Source organism: Malania oleifera, chromosome 8 (genome assembly GCF_029873635.1).
Source record: "Malania oleifera isolate guangnan ecotype guangnan chromosome 8, ASM2987363v1, whole genome shotgun sequence".
Classification (NCBI taxonomy): Eukaryota; Viridiplantae; Streptophyta; class Magnoliopsida; order Santalales; family Ximeniaceae; genus Malania; species Malania oleifera.
In genome coordinates, this window is record NC_080424.1 from 38,269,824 (window position 1) to 38,290,129 (window position 20,306).

General features: G+C 33.9%; 1 protein-coding gene across 4 annotated transcripts in view; it reads right to left on the minus strand.

The window, feature by feature from the left end:
- LOC131161999 (bifunctional aspartokinase/homoserine dehydrogenase 1, chloroplastic-like) overlaps window positions 1-20,306 on the minus strand; it is an 84,038-nt gene that overhangs the window by 35,744 nt on the left and 27,988 nt on the right. For all 4 annotated transcript variants that reach the window (XM_058118087.1, XM_058118085.1, XM_058118084.1 and 1 more), the window contains 2 exons: window positions 8,827-8,925; window positions 8,356-8,550 (listed from right to left, as the gene is read on the minus strand). In XM_058118087.1, the coding sequence (XP_057974070.1) occupies window positions 8,356-8,550; window positions 8,827-8,925 (294 nt within the window). The remainder of the gene's footprint in view (window positions 1-8,355; window positions 8,551-8,826; window positions 8,926-20,306) is intronic.

Here is a 20,306-nt window from a genome sequence, read left to right on the forward strand (position 1 = left end):
AGGAGACCTTTAAAGGCTCTATCCTCTTATATTTGTATGCTTTGTTTGGATTGTTCAGAATTTGTTTCTCACCTTTTATTGCATTGCGATTTTACATGGAAGGTTTGGAATAAGTTGTTTGATTATTTTGGATAAAGTAGGGTTTGTCTGAGAACAGTGGAGGAGTTATTGGCAATAATTTTTGTGGGGTTAGGTAGCAGGAAGGAAGGCATTGTGTTATGCAACTGTTATGGGACTAGTGGAAGGAACGTAATCAACATATTTTTTCAGTGAAAAAAATCCCATATTGGTTGGTGTGGGAGAAAGTGCTTGTGTGGGCAATGGAACTTTTAAGGGGATGTGTTTGACAGATGTTGAGCAAGATTGAAAGTTACATCTAAGGGTGTGCTGATTTGAGCTTGCTGTTTTTTTTGTGTTTTCCTTTTTTGTTTTGTTTTTTGGGGATTCTCAAATTTCATTAAGGGTATGTCTTCCCTCCTGATTGTACATTCTTTCTTTATCTAATGAATATAATTATAATGTAAAATAATACTAAATTATGAGGGCATTAATATCCAATGGCCAAACAAGTCGGGAAATTTAATTCAGAAACAAGATTCACACGAGAATGGGATTCCCATGAAACTTTCCCATTTTGGGAGCATGGGAATGGGATTCCTATATTCCTACCACGTCAAATTTTGACCTCAAAACAAATGCGGGAATGTAATGCCATGGACATCACATTCTTCAAAAGGTTGAAAGCTTCCGCAAACCAAATGCCATCCTAAAACAATGGGAAAATGATAAAAACACCTTGGAAATATTTGGAAACTCATCCTCCCAATTCCATGTAGTAAAAACCAATCAAGATGAATATACAAAGAATGTTTCCCCTTGGGTACTAGTCCACCCTAGAAATACACTAAGTAAAGACAGCATTAGCCCAAGGACCCACAATCCACTAATAGGCCTATCAAAAGCTTTCAAGTAGTAATCTTAGAACCACCTTGCTTCTCAGAAGAACATAAAAACATTAAAATTTCCCCTAAAACCCACAAAAATAACCAGCACCAACAACAATAAGACTTAAGTCCCACTAGGTGGGATCGTCTAAATAAATGAATTTTCATCAATTCACACAATCAATGACATTTTCCTCAGCTAGCTTAAGAGCTATTAAAACCTTTCTCTTGCTATCTCATTCCAAGTTATTTTAAGTATATCTCTACCCTTTCTATTACCAATAAGAATAACTAACTCACTCCTCCTCACTAGCAAACTACTTGGCCTGCATTTCAAATGTTCAAGCCATGTAAGCTGCCCCTCTCTTATATTATCTTCTACTGGTATTCTGCCTAACTTATTGCAAATATGTTCATTTCCTAATTTATCCTTTAAAGTTATACCACTCATCCACCATAGCATTTGCATTTCGAAAACGTTTACTCTATGGAAATGTTGTTTCTTAGTTACCCAACATTCTGATCCGTCTAGCATAGCTGGTCTTTAAACTGTCCTATAAAACTTTCCTTTGCATTTCAAGGGTATTCTATGGTCATGCAACACACCTGAAGCACTCCTTCATTTTACCCAACCAACTCTAACTCTCTATATTACATCCTCTGCAATCTCTCCTTCTACTTGCATGATAGATCGAAGGTATCAAAAAACTACTAGTGCTATTAATTTAATGATTATCAAGTTTAATCTTATCTACATATTCCTCATTATGTGGATGAAGTTACATTTCATATATTCTGTCTTATTTCAACTTATCCTAACTCATTTAGACTCTAAAATTCTTCTCCGTAGTTATAACTTATATTCTACTCCACTCCTACTTTCATCAATTAGAACAATATCATCTACAAATAACATACACCATGGGATCTCATTCTAGGTATTCCTAGTCAACTCATCAATCACTAAAGTGAAAAGATAAGGACTTAAAGAAGAACCTTGATGTACCCCTATGTGATTGTATATTCTCTAGAGTCTCCTCCTTCAATCCAAATGCTGGTCGTTACTCTATCTTACTTACCCTTAATGACATCAATATATCGACGGTATACTCCCTTTTCTATTTCAAATCCAACCAAAGAACTTCCCTAGGTACTTTAACATAGGCTTTCTCTAGGTCAATAAAAAACATATACAAGTCCCTCTTCTTTTCCCTAAACTTTTTCATTAACCTTCTTAAAAGATAAATATCTTTTGTTATCAATCTCCCAAACATTAAAACCGAATCGATTCTCTCATAACCTAATTTTTAATCTTATTTTTTGTTCATTTACCCATTCCCATAGTTTCATCATATGACTCCTAAGTTTGATTCTGCAATAGCTATTACAAGTTTGAATATGACCTTTGTTTTTGTATATAAGTATTAATCCTCTGGCATTTTCTTGGTTTTTATGATAGTCCCGGGTGATGGATGGAGGTAGCATGTGATGGAGGCTGAAAACTTACCACACACCTAGCCTTTGAAACAAGAAAAAGGGGGAAAGGAAGGAACATATCTTGGACCAACTCAAAATAATCGACTCCAACTGACGAGAACAAGGAAAATCATCCTCCAACAAGTTAGCAACTCACTCTTGCCGTCGGTTGAGCAAAGAAGAGCCTTCAAGAGAGAGGAGGTTGGGACTAGAGTGAGATGTGCAGCAAGTAGGGAGGGGCTCAAGTAGGGAGGGGCTCGAGTATAGAATAGCCCTTTAGAATTTGGAAAAATCCAAGAATGTCGTTGAGAAGCTTGGCGAAGAAGGCTAGGAGGCTCAACAGAGAAGGTAGGAGGTTCGGCGATGAAGGCTAGAAAAACAACTTTCAAATCATCCAAAATAAAAAAGGCCTAAGGGCATTCTTCACATTGAACTGATGTTGAGACCAATGACAAATGGTGGCTAAGGAGATAAAGAAAGGCAACTTTGGAAACCAAGGAGATTATGTTATAATAATCCAAAATGTACACCTCAGTGTATCCTATAGAAAAAAAAAAAAACGAGCCTTCAAACAAGTCACAAAACAATGTCGATTGACTTTCACAATATACATCCAGCGGCAACAACCACTTATCAAGAGAAATGTCAATATCCTATAACACATGCATCTTTTCAACAATTGCAATCCTATACCCATAATGGGATAGGACTTAAGAAATAGAAGAAAAGGCATAGTATTAACAAAACAATAAAATGCGGTTGAGAGAAATCATAGCAAACAAAATTAGAGATTCGAGGTTGGGTACAAGTGCATTCACCTTTCCAAACAACAATAGGAAAACCAACATCTTGGCCAACAGGATCACTAGAGCAGGGAACTAGAGGCATATAACTAGAAACTAAAGAAGGCTCCCTTCCCTTGAGTCTCTATCATGCGTACAAATGCAAATTAGTATAATCCAAGCAATGAGAAGGACCGAAAATGGGTTAAGATACAAACTGACTAAGAAAATACAATAGATAAGAATTTGGAAGGCTAGGAAGAGGAAGGAACTCAGCAAGGTTAGTAGGACACAAGGAATTGGAATGGTATAGTGTGGATCAAAATAAGGTGACATCAACAGAGTCTAAGAATGGATGCAATGTAGGGCCAATATGGTACTCTTTTTTATTACAAGAGTAGCCTAGAAAAATACATTTAATACCACAAGGATGCAACTTATCCACCCCTAGACTTACGGATAGACAAAGGACATACAGTCGAATATACAAGAAAGGAGTAACAACAAGGGACAGTTTGGGAAGCTAACAATGTATAGGATTCTACCATCGAGGGTGGAGGGTGCCATTTTATTGAAAAGAGAGCAAGCAGTAAACACGATCACTCCAAAAATATTTTGGGGGCAATCATTTAATACAGTAGGGTGCAAGTGACTTCAAGGATATGCATGTGTTTCTGCTCTGCAACTCCATTTTGTTGAGTATAGGCACAAGATGACTGATGATTCATACCAAAATTAGTCGTATACATAGTGAGTTGTGTACTCAGGTACTCCTTAGCATTATCACTACAAAGTATTTCAAACTAAGTCCTTATTTGAGAACAAAAGGCACAAAAGTTATTAAATGACAACTTTAATTAAATACAACTAAGTCATCCTAATGTAGTCAAAATGTAACAAGTATCAAAATCCCAATGTTGATATGATACAACTAGGACCATAAACAACGGAGAGTTGAGGACCCATTTATTGACTCAAAAAGCAAAGGGAACATGATTGTGCTTCCCTAATTAGACACAACTTAACATACAAACTAGACATTTTAACTTGTCCAATGAAGGATGCATAGTTTTAAACCCCGGAGACCCGGACGAATGACCAACCTGGAGAGCTCACCGGATTGGTCAAACCAACTGGACCGGCGGGTCAGCTCAGTGGTCAAACAGGTAATGTTATTGTCAAATATTATACAACTTTTATATTCTATACATATCTATTTATATAAAAATAATTTAATTTAATGATTGGAAGTATTCAAATACAACATATCCTGCTTTATAACACAACCAAGAATTGACCTTTTGGTAACACACTAATGTTGGTGTGTGACATAGACAAACCTAAAGAACAAGCAATAGCTCGCTGTTTGGGTGGCTTGAACGAGGAAATCAATGAAACGATTAGTTTATAGCCTTATTGGAATCATGGTCTTAAATTTCCAAGAAACTGTTGAAATTTCTGTTGAAATTTTCGATTTCTGTCACCATCAAAATCGAAATCGCAGTCGATTTCCGTCTTGCATAATTTTTCGTTGAAATCTCAACGAATCATCCGAAATTTTAGCGAAATTTATCGAAACCTCGAGAGTGAAGTGAAATTTCTCTTTTAATTTATTTTATTTATTTTATTGAAACAAAAGGTTATAACAAGTGCTTTTGAAATTATATGAAAAAATAAACTTATAGTAATATTTTATTTAACCATTCATGTATAAATTATCAATATTTGTATAATAAATAATATTTAAATGATTTATGAATTTCATTTGCATTAACTGAATGTGTTTAATGTACATTATCTTACAAACATGTTTGATACACAATACTATTTTACAACTTTTCCACCTCATACAAAACATAGATGTATTTAATTTGTAATATATTAGTCTTAAAACTTATATTTTTATGTTTGTTAACCATTTCTAAAGTTTCACAAAGAATTTCATGCATTACTACTAGTTTCCGTTATTTTTTCAAATCGAAATCGAAATTTCCGTCGAAATTTCCGTACTTTTGGAGCTTCGAAATTTGAGTCGAAATCGAAATTTAAAACCTTGATTGGAATTTTAATGATGTGAGAAAACTTGCCCTGAAAGTAGAAAACAGCAAACTAGAGTTCAAAGGAGTGGCTTCAAACCTAGAATCAAGGAGAGCTCTACAAACCAAGTGCATCTTTGTCAAAACCTAATACAGCAACCAAACTTTCTAGTAAGGCACTAGAAAGGGGTACTATTGGGGCTGCCCCTAAGTCAACTAGTTTGTCAAATACTTGCTCAAAAAAGTGTTTTAAGAATCAATTGTATGGACATATTGCTTTTGATTGTCCAAATTGCAAAATGTTCCCTATTATGGATGAGGAGATTGAAGAAGGAAATGGCTTGCTAATTTGGGATGAAGAAGGTAAATATTGGCAACATTTTCCACACCAAATGTAATTCTAAAGGGAAGGTTTGTGATGTTATTATTGATAGTGGAGTTTGTGCTAATGTTGAGTCCATAGAAATGGTAGACAAGTTGCAGCTTGAAATGATGGCACATCCTCATCCCTACAAATTGAGGTGGCTAGATCAAGGGCACAAACTAAAGGTAAACAAAATACGTCTTGTTTCATTTTCCATTGGTAACAAGTACAATGATCAGATTTTGTGTGATGTTATACATATGGATGCATGTCATTTGTTGCTTGGTTGTCCACGGCAGTATGATAGGAGAGTTTATCATGATGGTTACAAAAATACTTACCCTCTTTTGTAAAAGATGGTGTGAAGATTGTTTTGGGTCCTTTTATACCTTCAAGGCTTCCTCCAATGCAAAACATTCAGCATTGCATTGATTTCATACCTAGTTCTATGTTTCCCAACAAGGAAGCCTACAGAATGAGTCCAAACAAGCATGAAGAATTGCCGAGGCAAGTAGATAAGCTTACGGCAAAGGGCAGTAAGAGCCCATGTGCTATACCAAGTCTTCTTGTGCCCAAAAAGAATGGATCATGGAAAACGTGCATAGATAGCCAGGCAGTGAAAAAGATATCTATTGGTTATCACTTTCCTTTTCCACACTTTGATGATTTAATAGATCGACTACACTGCTAACACTTTTTCAAACACTGATCTCGGAAGGAGTTATCATCAAATTAGAATGAGTATAGGAGATGAATGGAAGACAGCTTTTAAGACAAGGGATGGTCATTATGAGTGGATGATTATGCCATTTGGCCTTTCTAACACTCCTAGTACTTTCATGCGATTGATGAATGATGTGTTCTAACCATTTCTTGCCAGATTTGTTGTTGTTTATTTTGTTGACATTCTTTTGTACAGAAAAGGCGAGAAGCAACATCTTGATCATTTGCGAGTTGTATTTTAGGCCTTGAGAGATCAAAAGTTGTATGCCAACTTGTAAAAGTGTCAATTCTTCACTAATAGGCTGGTTTTCTTAGGCTATGTTGTTTCTAGTGAAGCAGTGAAAATGGATCCTAGCAAGATTGAAGCAATTATGAGCTGGACTAGTCCACAATAATTACGTGACATTCGAAGTTTTCATGGTCTTGCATTTTTTATCACATGTATATCAAGGATTTCAGTACCATTCTCTCCAATAACAGAATGTTCGAAAGGGGACAATTCCCATTTTGACTAAAATCAAGAAAGCCTCTTACAAGGTTGATCCTACAACTTGGATGAAGGCGCATCCTGTGTTTCACATCAATTATCTAGACCCATTCATCGCTAAGATGAAGATCCAAGTAAAAGCCAGTCAACCAAAGCACCACTAAAGACTAATATTGGTCTTTACCCACACTTACACATCATCTGCTTGGTCGGATAGCTGTTGAGAGGGTGCATGGCACGATGAAGCTTTGCACAACCTAACAGAAGAGAGCTTGAAATCATCCTTGCAAACAAAGTTCATATCATCAAGGAAGAAGCAACACAAGTTCTTAGTGATGTGGAAAGACCTTGGAGATGAAGAAATTAGTTGGATGTCAGTGAAGACATGCAATCATTTGTGGGAAAAGTTAAAGCATACTTAGCATCAAAGTCCGCAATGACGTCGACTGCGTAAGTGGGGAAGAATGTTATAAGCTAAGCTTGTTCAGGGCATTATACTTGCAAATGACTGCTTGTCTTATGCACTTGCCTGTGGTCATTCTGTCGTTCCAACCTACCGACTAATGCTTGCTTGTGACTGCTTGGTCTTCAAATTTCAAAATAAATAAACAAATAAATAAAAATCTTTCAAAAACGTGAATATTGAACAAAATTCCCTTGAATTTGAAATTTTATACTCAAAGCCCAAATTGAAATTTCTCTTAATAAATTTTCTTATTAAAAATAAAGATTAGTACAAGGATACAAATGATAACTTTCAAACTTTTGAACTATTCTGCAAACTTGAACTTAGATATTAGCTACAACATTTTATTTGACCTTGTGTAGCAGTATTTGCATAATAACTAACTTCCAACAACGTTATGCCATTTGTTTAGATTAACTAAATGTGCTTAATATGATTATTGTATTACAATCATTGTACCTTATACACCATATATCTATCATTAATGCATTTTGTTACAACATTTTAATTCACAGTCTTGTATTATTATGTTTATTTTTTAACACAAAAAAGCTAATGTTATTATGCTTATTAACAATTTCTTAAGTTTTCATTAACACAACTTCAATGATTTGCTAATAATTTCCATCATTTTCTAATACTAAAACTGAAATTGGCATTGAAGTAGAAATTTCGGTCAAAGCCTCAAATTTTATATGAAATATAAATTTAAAGTCATGGTTCAAACATAAATCATCAACTATTGCTCCACATTACAACAAGAAGCCGTAAGTCTCACTAAGTGGGGTTGGCTATATGAATTCTTTTTTTTCCAATTCACCCAATCAAGAGCATTTTCCTCTACTAGATGAAGGGCTACTAAATCCTTCCCCACTACCTCATTTCAAGATATTTTAGGCCTACCCCTACCCCTTTTCATGTCAAAAACAATAACTAACTCACTCCTCCTCACAAGTGCTATACTAGGCCTTCATTTCAAATGCCCAAACCATCTAATAATGAAGTCAATGGTCATCACATTTCAACATTGATGCGACATATATACCTGACAGGAAGTAAACTAATTCAATGTTGTACCTGATCCTTGAGCTGATCAAGCAATGTGCCACCAATCAAACCAGGTCCAATAATGCCCATGGCTATTGTGGTCCTTGAGAGATAAAACCTTGAGTGGACAGCTCTTAAGGCCCTAATACAGTCTTCCCTCTTAACTACTACTGTAATGTTGTACTCGGAGCAACCTTGAGCTATGGCGCGGATATTAATATTAGCCTGCATCATAATAAATGTTTAGAACTTCTTATCGAAGGTATGAAAAACATGCATATTAATTTTTTTAAAAAAAAAAATTGGGCTCAAGCTCAGAAAATAACAGAAAAATTTATTCCTAACTTTGATGTATTTAAATGAACCACATTAAAGGGAACTAAATATTAGTTATACATGACATCCTCGCTGCAACAAAGAAAAGTGCAAAAACTATAGGCATGGAAAAGAAAAAATAAAGCAAACTAACATACAATGCAAGAATATAGAAACTTCCCCAACCTTTGCCAGAGCATTGAAAAGTGTAGCACTAACTCCAGGCGTACTTGCCATTTTCTGGCCAACTGCTGCCAAAATGCTACAGCTCGGGATAATTGCAACCTGAAAATAGATGAGTTAGTAAATAAAGTAACAGAAAGCATTAGACAATAACAAATACCAGAAATTAGATAACTTGATGATGAGCATGAAATTTTAATCAGCTAAAAAAATGCAAAGACAGAACTTGAAGAAAAATATCTTCTCAAAATGGGAACAATTAATAACAAGTTAGCATACGATAAAAAAGAGGTTTCAACATATTTTTTGTGTTCTAGGAGAGAAGTTTGTAATCATGTGAGCAAATGTGCTGAAGTAATAGTCAAGGTGTCCGCATGCACATGCACACTCAAACCAAGAAAGAGCCAAAATTATTGCTCGAGAACAAGAAACAAACTTCCTACTCGTTACAAAATCTAAAGAATTAAGCTCCTTGATAAAAATATAGAAATAAGTAAAATAAAAATATGGCCAGTTAATTGAGCCTTCTTTTGACAACCTGTTGGTTCTCTAGCTGCATCAAGTACGTACTTACTAGCATTTAGCCCGCGCTACGCTGCAAAAATTAGAATAATATAAATTATTTAATTAACAATTATATTCTTTAATAATTATTATTATCGCCAAGGACTTAAATTTCAGTCGAAATTTCAAATTTCGAGGGGTCCCAAAACGAAATTGAGATACAATTTCGATTTTGCAAAATTCAACCAAAATTTCGGGATTTCGGTAAATTTTGAACAAAATTTCGATTGTTCTCCCGAAATTTTCTGGAAATCATGGGAAAAAACAAAAAGAAGAAAATTGGTGGGGGAAATTTTAGTGCTGCTCTCTGCCTTTGTTTTCTTTTTCCCACATGATTTGTTGGTTTTTTTTGTACAACCCGTGAGTATACATTGGAGACTGGAGAGATTTGAGTCAAATCACAGTTCAGTACTCCATTTACTAGATGAGTCAAGGCAAAGAAAAAAGAGATCTTGCAGGTATGCTCTGCAGATGCAAGTCAGCTATTCCACAAATTCATCAAGAGGCCGAAGACCCTACCGGCTACCAATGAAAATGTCTACACAACAATGCAAAGAAAAGGAAAAATTTATCTATAAATTAGCTTGTAGCATGCATTAGGATACATACCTCAAGGTCCTTAACAAAAGGCTTCTTCTTCTTCCATCTTCCACCTTCAAACTTCAAAAAAAAAAACCCTAGATTTCAGCTGCCCCCTGCCTCCACCTTCAAACTCTGAAAAGCCCTAGCCTTCGGCTCCCCTCCAGTGCTCCAACCCTTCAACCCTCTCCCTCTAGCCTTTGGCTTCACCCACCAACTCCATCTCCCAAGTCGCAGCCAGCAGCAGCACACAAAAAAAAAAAAAAAGGCAAAGCAGGTTTTAACTTTTAAGTTACTTATATTTTTTTTATTTACATAAAATATCACTCCTCCCCAATATATTTATGATATTGCCCCTCCTTAAATACCTTTTCTCTATTAACCTCTCCCATACACCCCCTTAATCCTAGATTGCTAGTAAATAGTAAGTTTAGTAACTAAATAAAATTAAAGTAATTTACTATTTATTAGCTAATTATAGTATAAATCATTTTATTTATTTGAATAATTTAATTTCAAAAATTTATTACTTAATAGTAATTTTGCAAAAATTATTATTAATTTTTTAATTTTAATTTAATAATTTAATTTTTCTCTTTGTTATTAATTTATCTTGATTTAGCATCTAAATAATTTTATTTTAAAATTGTAGAGTAACATCTAAATAATTTTCTTTTAAAATTTTAGAGTAATTTAACACCTAATCATTATAGCCTAGTAATTAAATAAATTAATGTAATTTACTACTTATTAGCTTATTGTAGTTTAAATTATTTCATTTATTTGAACAATTTAATTTCCATAATTTATTAGTAATTTTGTAAATTATCATTAAATTTTGTAAATTTAATTTAATATTTTAATGTTTGTCTTATTTATTAATTTTATATTGATAAAACATTTTAAATAATTTCATTTTAAAATTATTGACTAATTTAACACCAAATTATTGATTCATTGTAACCTTTTAGGAAAGTAAAATTATCTGCAAAAACGTTTGAAGGAAGAAAACAAGATCTAGCATGGGAACATGGATACACGATGCCCAACATAAAGAATGTATTTAATTGTAAATACTGCGGAATACAAATGAAGAGTGGTGGTGCAAATAGATTAAAAATGCCCTTAGCAAATTATGACTCACAACATAATATAAAATCCTGCGATAAAGTACCTCCAGAAGTTAAGCAGGAAATGAAAAATGTTTTAGAATGAAAAACAGTAGCTAAGGCAAAGAAAACAGAAAGGATAGAGGAAATAAAAAATGAATTGCGTGGGAAGATGATGCAATCACAAGAAATTGATAAAGAAGAAGATGCTGATGATATTGCATACCCATCTGACATTTCTCCCTATGAGATGTCTGCATACGCACAAGCATTCTATGCTTCAAAACAAAAGGAATTGGAAAGAAACCAATCTCGTAGGTTTGCAGGTAGCCAACAAGAAGGCAATTCTGGGTTGGTAGCAATGGAGGGCGACCTCTGATAAGGCAATCTTAAAGTGTGAGAGAGCTATAAACAAAGTCATATATTTCAAAGTCTTCTCAATATTACAATTCAAAAGCAGCAAAACAAAAAAAATTGAAAAATTTATTCAAATGAGTTAAAACAAAAGAACAAATGAATGGGTTGATATCAAAGTTTTTTATATATGATAATATTCTGCCTAACAAGGCAAAGTGATCTCATTTTAAAAACATGGTGTGCGGTCGCCAAGCAGCTGGAGTGGGAGTCGATCCACTGATACCCTATGAAATTACAACAAAATACCTTGATTTTGAGGTAAAATAAATAGAAGGCCCACGGCCACGTAGAAGAAATGAAAAAAAAAAAGTGGGCCACATATGGCTACATTGTAATGCGTGATGGATGGACAAACCAAACAAAATTATCCATCATAAATTTCATGGTTTACTCGAAAGGAAGCACAATTTTTTTAAAGTCAGTAGATGCTTCTGACAAAATAAAAGACCATGAATACATATATTCCCTATTAAAACATGTTGTGCAAGAGGTAAAAAAGCAACATGTTATCCAGGTGGTGACCGATAATGGCAGCGCCTATAAGAAAGTGGGTCTAAAATTAATGAAAATGTTCAATTTGTATTGGATTCCTTGGGCTGCCCATTGTATTGGTCTCACTTTTTAGGATATCGGAAAAAGAGAGGCAATAATAGTGAAAAGGGAGAAAGATCCTTAATTTTATAGATAACCATCGATGGTTACTTGCTAAAATGATGGAGCACCATCAAAGGGATATTGCATGTCCAAGAGCCACATGATTTGCTACAAACTACACTTACAAAAAACAAAAACAAAAAAAAAAACAAAAAAAAAACAAAACAAAACAAAAAGTAGGCTTAAAATCTCTTTTCACATCTGATGAATGGGCTGAGCATGCTCTTAGTCGAACAAAATCGGGTAAAGAAATTCAAAGCACAGTTCTTAACCATAAATTTTGGGATAGAGTAGCAAAAGTTTGTAACATTTATGAGCCTAGATATAGAGAATTGTATATATTCGATAGGGAAGTGTGGCCAACATTAGGAGTTGTGTTTGAAGCAATAAGGGTGACGAAAAAGGCCATTGAAGTAGGTGCAAGAAGTGCAAGATGGGTTCCCAAAGTAATCAATGACTGGTGGGAGAGAACTCTTGAACATCCTCTTCATGCAGCAGGTCTAAGATATTCATAAATTTCAAGAAATTCATATATCAAATTACTTCTTACATATTTATATTTTACTTTAACTGATGGAGAGCTTATTTTTTAAATCCAAAATGTCAATACAAAGAAGGTGTTGGGGAAGATCCTTATTTGCTTGATGCAGTTCATAATGTTTTTAACACTCTTGAGCGACATTCCTCAGGCCTGGATTAAATTGAAAATGAGGAATATTTTTAAAATAAAAATTAAATAAAACAAGTATTAGTCCATGTTTAATTATTTAATAACAATTTTTTTTCTATTATTCTATTAAGAGATGCAAAAAGATGCTTCAGAGAAGCAGCTGCTTTCTTAATCCATGTTTAATTATTTAATAATAATTTTTTTTTAGATTATTCGATTTAGAGATGCAAAAAGAAGCTTCGGAGAAGCAGCTACTTTACCATGACCTGGTAAGTATTTATATATAAATGTTCAATACAAAATTACGGACTTCAAGTACAATCTACTATGTACTAACTTATGTTTTAAAATATCTTGCATGGCTGATTGGTAGATGATGTATGGATCAAGTGCTCCAATCCTAGGGAAGCTAGCATTGCGCATTTTATCACTTCAACTTGTGAACAAAATTGGAGCACATTTGCACTCATTCACAAGAAGCAAAGAAATAGACTAGCCTACACCAAACTTCAGCAGCTTGATTTTTGTTATTACAACATGAAGCGTCGAATAAGAGAAATGGAGGCCGAAATGGACAAAGTGGCTGAACAAGATCCCCTAAACCTTCTTGACATATCAGCCGAATTGGATGATGAGGATGAGTATCCACTTTTCCAGTAGATTAGACCATCCCATCTTGATGAACGAGACAGAAGTCCCCACCCACAAATGGCTAAGCATGCACGAGACGACTTTGGCATTGATGTTAATCGGGTAATGATAGAAGAGGTAATATCTAGCAGTGATGATTCACTAATGAATCTTGGGTCTAGACATGGAACTTCATCCACTATGCCCTCTGGTGATGACGATGATGATACTGGTGGTGATAGATCTAACCCTGACAGTAGTAGTCAGCAAGGTGGTGATGGTAGGGACTATGGAGGAAATGATAGAATGTAAAATTATAGACCAAAAGTGGAATATACACATCCTTCCCAACTAGAAAATGAGAGCTTATCGAGAGAAATGCGTCTAGTTGATAGCTAGTACAGTAGTAGGAAGGGAAAAGGGAAGATGCATCAAATAGAAGAGGAGACCTTTTTCCCTTAGTTTGGAATCTATGAATATAGGAACAAAGCATAACTATAATAGTTATAGTGGTTATGAATCAATACAAAACAGTTCCTCACAATCAACATATGGCCAACCATTTCCATATGCATATAAGCAGGCACAATAACATGGAAATTGGCAACCACATACCTATGGGTATGGACAAACAAGCCAAGAATACAGGTATGGCTAGTATGCAAATGCAAAATAATCATATGGACATACAATGATACAAAGCAAGTAGAACCTACCAGTAGACATCCTAATACAAGAAGATCTTTAGCCAAGTAGAAATTGCCATAAATCAGATGACTATGGAGGAGTATGAACAACACATGTACACCTATACACAATATTTTGGAAATTATATGACATGGAGTGATTATTGTAAACCATATACGTCATCTCGAAATCCTAATGATAGGGATAGGAGAGATAACTTTGAGCCACCAAGAAACTCCATGTGGTATTAGATCATTAAATATATTATATTTATTGAAAATGTAATTGCTTAAAATGATAAATTTGTTGGCATAAATCATCAAAGAAATAGCTTCAAAACTTTATAATCATTTGAATGTTCTTCACTTCATAGCTTGTTTCATGATATGCAGTTTAGTACCCTACATACTAAAAACTTGTCATATATGCATTTTTTTTAATGTATTTTGATACCATATTAAGCATAATCACCTAATTTATTATTTCCTAAAATTTTATTGTAAACTTCCATCATTTACTATGAATTTATGTAATTTCTTTAAATAGAAATCCATATCAAAATCAAAATTTCCATTGAAATCGAAGTTTAAGTCCTTGATTATCGCATATCACCTATATTTTGTTCTATAAAACATGTACAAAAAAGGCATTATCATAATCCAAAAATAAATTATCATGGTTAATAATAAAACTATTTAGGAGGATTTAATCTTTTATAAATATTGATATTTCTCATCACATATAACCATAGGATTTTCTCCTATTATAAGTACGAATAATTGTTAACAATATCCCCATATATATACCAAGAGTCCTATTTGCATTTAATATTGGGCTAAATTTCATGAATTAACAAAAAGTAAGATAAATTAAAGAAATGTAATTTTAATATGATGTTGTATTGCAATTACTAAATGCATAAATTTTTCGCAAAGGGAAATATTAGTAGTGGCATCTTTCTAATTCGTATAAGAAATTTTTTACAACTACCCATGTAATGTTCAGAATGAATACATTGAACAACAGCTTTAGTGGAAAAAGTAAAATGATTCTTCATGGACATAAGGAGACTTCATGGTAATAGGAGGCCTTAGGTTTGATTCCGTACGAAACCCAGTCTTTGATTTATTAGGAGAGAATTGCACGGCCAGTAACATCCTCCCCCAATTTAGTGCCGCTCAAGGAGGTTCATAGGACAATTATATGGAAACTTTCACAAGAAAAGCTTAACCAACCTAGGTTTTGTGGTAAACTATATTAGGGAGGTACAATTAAAATATTCATGAAAACTTGTCCATATTAGTTCAAGCAGTGCTCATCTACACTAAAATCCTGCTTGTATACAAGAACTCAAAAACAGAAACCAAAAAAAAAACAAATTCACATCTAAATATAATTTTTGTTCCTTTAAAAAAAAAAATCTGACCATGCACCTTCCCCCACCCCCAAAAAAAAATCTTAAAAGTTGTACAAAAGAATATTTGTAAATAATTTAGATTTTTTTTTTTTATTCAAAATAAAAATTTGAATATCGAATAAGTGATCTTAAAATATGAAATCACCCACCCAAAAACCAATTCTTAGCTTCTTAGAAAAAAGCAGGAACAAACCATACAACAAACCAAACCAAACCAAACCAAGCAAACATCAAACTATATCTAGGCCCGCATTTTCCCAAATGAAAAATATGATTAAAGATTTAAAAAGACTAAATAGAAAAGCATAGTCAAAAAAATGTAACATAACATATTGGATAAGTATTTTGACCAATGCCATGTAAAAAATAATAATAGTCAAGTCATAATTAATCCATAAATAATCACAACCAACACAAATACTTTATAATTAACCCACACTCACAAATCTCACCAACATAATCAGTTTTCAACATCCCACCCCCCCCCCCCCCCCAAAAAAAAAAATATCACATCAAAACTCTGAATTTCTTTTGGAAAAATTACAATCACTTCCTACTGTACAATAATCTAGTATATCAGCCCTAACCAAAGGTACATAATCATAACTATTCCATCTATGTTCAAAGTTAACCCCAAAAATTAAAAATTTAGATCTGCTCATACATTTAGAAAATTTAAAGATCAAATAAAGATAATCCAGAAAGAACATGCGCTCATAGGTCAAGGTGACATACAGCAGGAAAAATGAAGTATTCAAGAATAAATACCTTAAAAAAACTAAACACAAATAAAACTTTTCCAAAAAACAAAATAATCAATAATTTCCAAAGGATTTCATTTGGGGAAACATAAGGAAAGAAAAATAAGAAGGAAACTCATTTTTTGTTATATTTTCTCTCAATTTTAAATGCTATTAAAGAAACTCATCTTTCGTTATATTTTCTCTCAATATTAAATGCCATTAAAAATAAAAATATATTCTAATACGGTTAAAAACTAAGAAAAATTAAATGCTACTGATGTGTAAAATCAAAAATTTGTTAATTAATTTGGCATATATAGTTTATTTTTCTTAATTTTCTAGATAGCCAAGTATGAAAAAGTGGATTCCTTCAAATTTTCCTTTCCTTTCTCTAATGTTTTCCAAGTTCCAAACAGAACCTTAGTGTCTTGAATAACCTTAAATCCAACTATCCCCACCAAAAAAAAAAAAAAGTCAAAAACTAAACAAAAGCCTTTAATTGCAAATAAGGAATGGTCTGTTATAACATTCATTAAAGCAAAGATTTGAGATTGAATCTATGTTTAAAATTTTGATAGCACACATGTTTAAAAATTTGATAGCACACATGTTTAAAAATTTCGAATATCAAATAATTCCTTGTCAACCAAACAAAAAAAAAAAATTAAGAACCAAGAAACCTACGCATCTTTTTTGTAGGGAAGAAAGCCCAATAGATGGAGAAAAAAAAAATAGCTAGCTAACCCCCCACCTCATCTGACACATGACACCCAATATCCACCAAGAAACCTACACCTCATTTTAGTAGCAGGAGGGGAAAAAAAACACTCGAGGGCTCAAAAAAAAATGGAAAAGCATAAGAGATAGAAGAAAAACTACCTAACCTCTTCATTTGACACATGGCACCAACCAAGCTCAACTTTAATATATAGTATTAGATAATAAAGAATCCTAGTGCATGGGTAAATTAATCTTGGCCTAAAACTAAAATAAAATCAACAGAACCATAAAGACCATAACCCTTAATAATTCATCACTACATCAATGTAAACGGAACTGTGATTGGGTAATGTGAACATTAGCCAATAACCTGCTACAACAGCATGAACAATCCCATTATAGTAATTATTCTTGTTGTAGATGGAGGAAAAAAGAAAACAGGAGAAGCGGAGAGGAGGAAAACTCTAGCAGCAATTTCTTGGAGCATGTATACAGGTCTGCCCTCTTATACATATATAGTAATAATAAGAAATAAAAAAAAAAGCAAGAAATACAAAAATGCCCCCACTCAAACCACATAATTAAAAAATGCCCCAACTCCAACCACATAATTACTATAATATCATATTCTCTTCTAACACTCCCCCTTAAGCACGAGTCGTGTACCATCACCTAACCCCAGCTTGTTACAACCATTAGACAAGGCAGGTTTAACTAAACCCATTAGTGAGAATATTGCCTAATTGATCCACAATTTCACAAATGGAGTCCTCACTACCTTCTTCAATGCAGCATCCCTCACAAAATGATAGCCAACTTCGATGTGCTTTGTCCTCTCATGAATATAAGTGGCAACTTGATTATCACAAAGCATAACCATAGATTTCATAACCAAGAATCCCCTCTCTGACATAAGAGACTGCAACCATAGAAGCTCACTCATTGCTCGGTATTCTGCTTTAGCACTTGATCTTGCTATAGTAGTTTGTTTCTTGTTACGCCATATAAGATTACCTCCAAAAATGTGTAGAGTATCTAGTAGTAGGCCTTCGATCATCAACAAAGCCAACATGATCAAAGTATCCCATGATCTCAGAGTTTTTATTACATAAACATATCAAACCTTGATCTAGAGAGCCACACAGATCCTATAGAATCCTACGAACAGCATCCCGATGTGGTTGTTTGCGCTTTGCCATAAACTAACTCACCCCCCTCAAATCAAAGGATATATCAAGTCTAATGACAGTCAAGTACATCAACTTACCAACCAACTACCTATATTGAAGTTTCTTTTCAAAGACCCCATAGGAGTACAGTCTAGCTCCAACACACCCGTCTCATGTAGCAAGTCCAAGGTATATTTATATTTATATAGATTTAACCATGTCTACAATCTCAATATCAAGAAAGAAACATAGAGTACCAAGTCCTTGATTTGAAATTTTGCCTGAAGCCATTGCTTGAGTCAGTGATGATATCATCAGCACAAACAACTAGAAGTACCACACTTGTCTCCATTTTGTAGACGAAGAGTGAATGATCACCACTAGATAAAACCAAATTTAGAGACCACCATACAAAATTTGTCAAAGCAAACTCAAGGAAACTGCTTAAGACCATAAACATTCTTATGCAACCAACATACCTTCCCATCCAACATATATATCTCTTCGTGCAAATCTGTATATAAAATGGATTTATTTGCATATAATTAGTATATAGGCTAATCAAAATTAGCTGCAAGCGAAAGCAACACATGAACAAAATTAAATCGAGTAACATGAGAGATTTCAAAATAATCAATACCATATGTTTGGGTAATACCCTTTTGGAGCCTTAGGCCACTTGGTACAGCCGTTAAGAAGACATTTGATTGTGTAGACCCAACAACATCTAACCAACTCCTCCCACCAAGTCAATGTCCCTCAAGAAGTCAAGGCATCCATTTCTACATCCATTGCATGCTTCCACCCATATATGGAATGTGCTTCAACATGGGAGAAAGGCATAGAAACAGAGGAAATAATCAAGGCAAAAGAACGCACAAGACTAAGAAGATGAAGAACTAAAAGATAATGAGCAACATATTAGCAACTAAGGACTGTTGGGTACATGTTCAAGTACCTTTATGATGAGCAATTGGCAGATCAAGTCACACTGGGATGGATATCCAAAACCATAACTCGAAATAGTGAAGGGAAAAAGAGACGAATGCATGTTGTTCATGGTGTATGTGCCAACTTTGAATCATTCATAATCCTTAGTTGTTTCTTTGAGTCATTAGACGATTGATTTGGGGCAGAAATTTCGTCTAAGAGGTAGGAGTAGGAGGATCAAATGCAAGGGGACCAAAAATCGTTGATAGACTCAAAATAGATTCATCCAAGGAGGACCTGACAATAAAGAAATAAAGTGTCCCCTCAAAAATGGTAACATACCCACTAACATATTTCCTATGAGTGTGGGTATCATAACATCTATTTCAAGGTTCTCAAGTACCTAGCAAAGGCACGTTGAACAGCATGAGGTGATAACTTGTCTTCATGAGGGAACAGGAACAAAGAATTTGCACCCAAAGACATAAGGCACAACAAAAAACATGGATGTTTATAGTTGCAAGAAAGGAAAGCGTATTTGTTCGCCTAGATCCAGTTAAGCACAGAATAAGTTGTAGAGGATGAGCATCAACCCAAAAGGTTAAAGGAACATACATATGAAAAAGTAGAGATTGCTATGTTAAGTAAATGTATACTTTTCCATTCAGCTACTCTATTGTGCTCAAGGACATATGCATGATGTTTGGTGAATAATCACTTTTTCCAAGCAAAACATTAAAGCTTATTTTGAACAAATTCAAGTGCATTATCAAAAAAAAAAAAGAATTTGAATACCAATGCCAAACTGAATTTCTATTTTTCGGTATCGTTGAGTAAATAAATTAAGAAGTTCCGATTTTTTAACAAATGTATCTAGTTCATACATGAAAAATCATCCACAAATGGCACAAAATATTGACAACCTATTAAATTCTTAACTCCACACAGACCATAAATATCTGAATGAATAAAAGAAAACAATGATTTACTATAAGACTCAACTCTAGATAGAAGAATTTCTAAATATGCTTTCCTAATTGCCATGCGGAACACTTAAAACAAGAAAGCCTGGAACATGAGAAAAAATTTGTAGCAGCTTTTGAAGGGATTGATGACCTAAACAAGGATGCCATTGATCCATAGAAACACCATGAGTTCGAAAAACATATGACAAGAGTTAAATCCACTAGGACC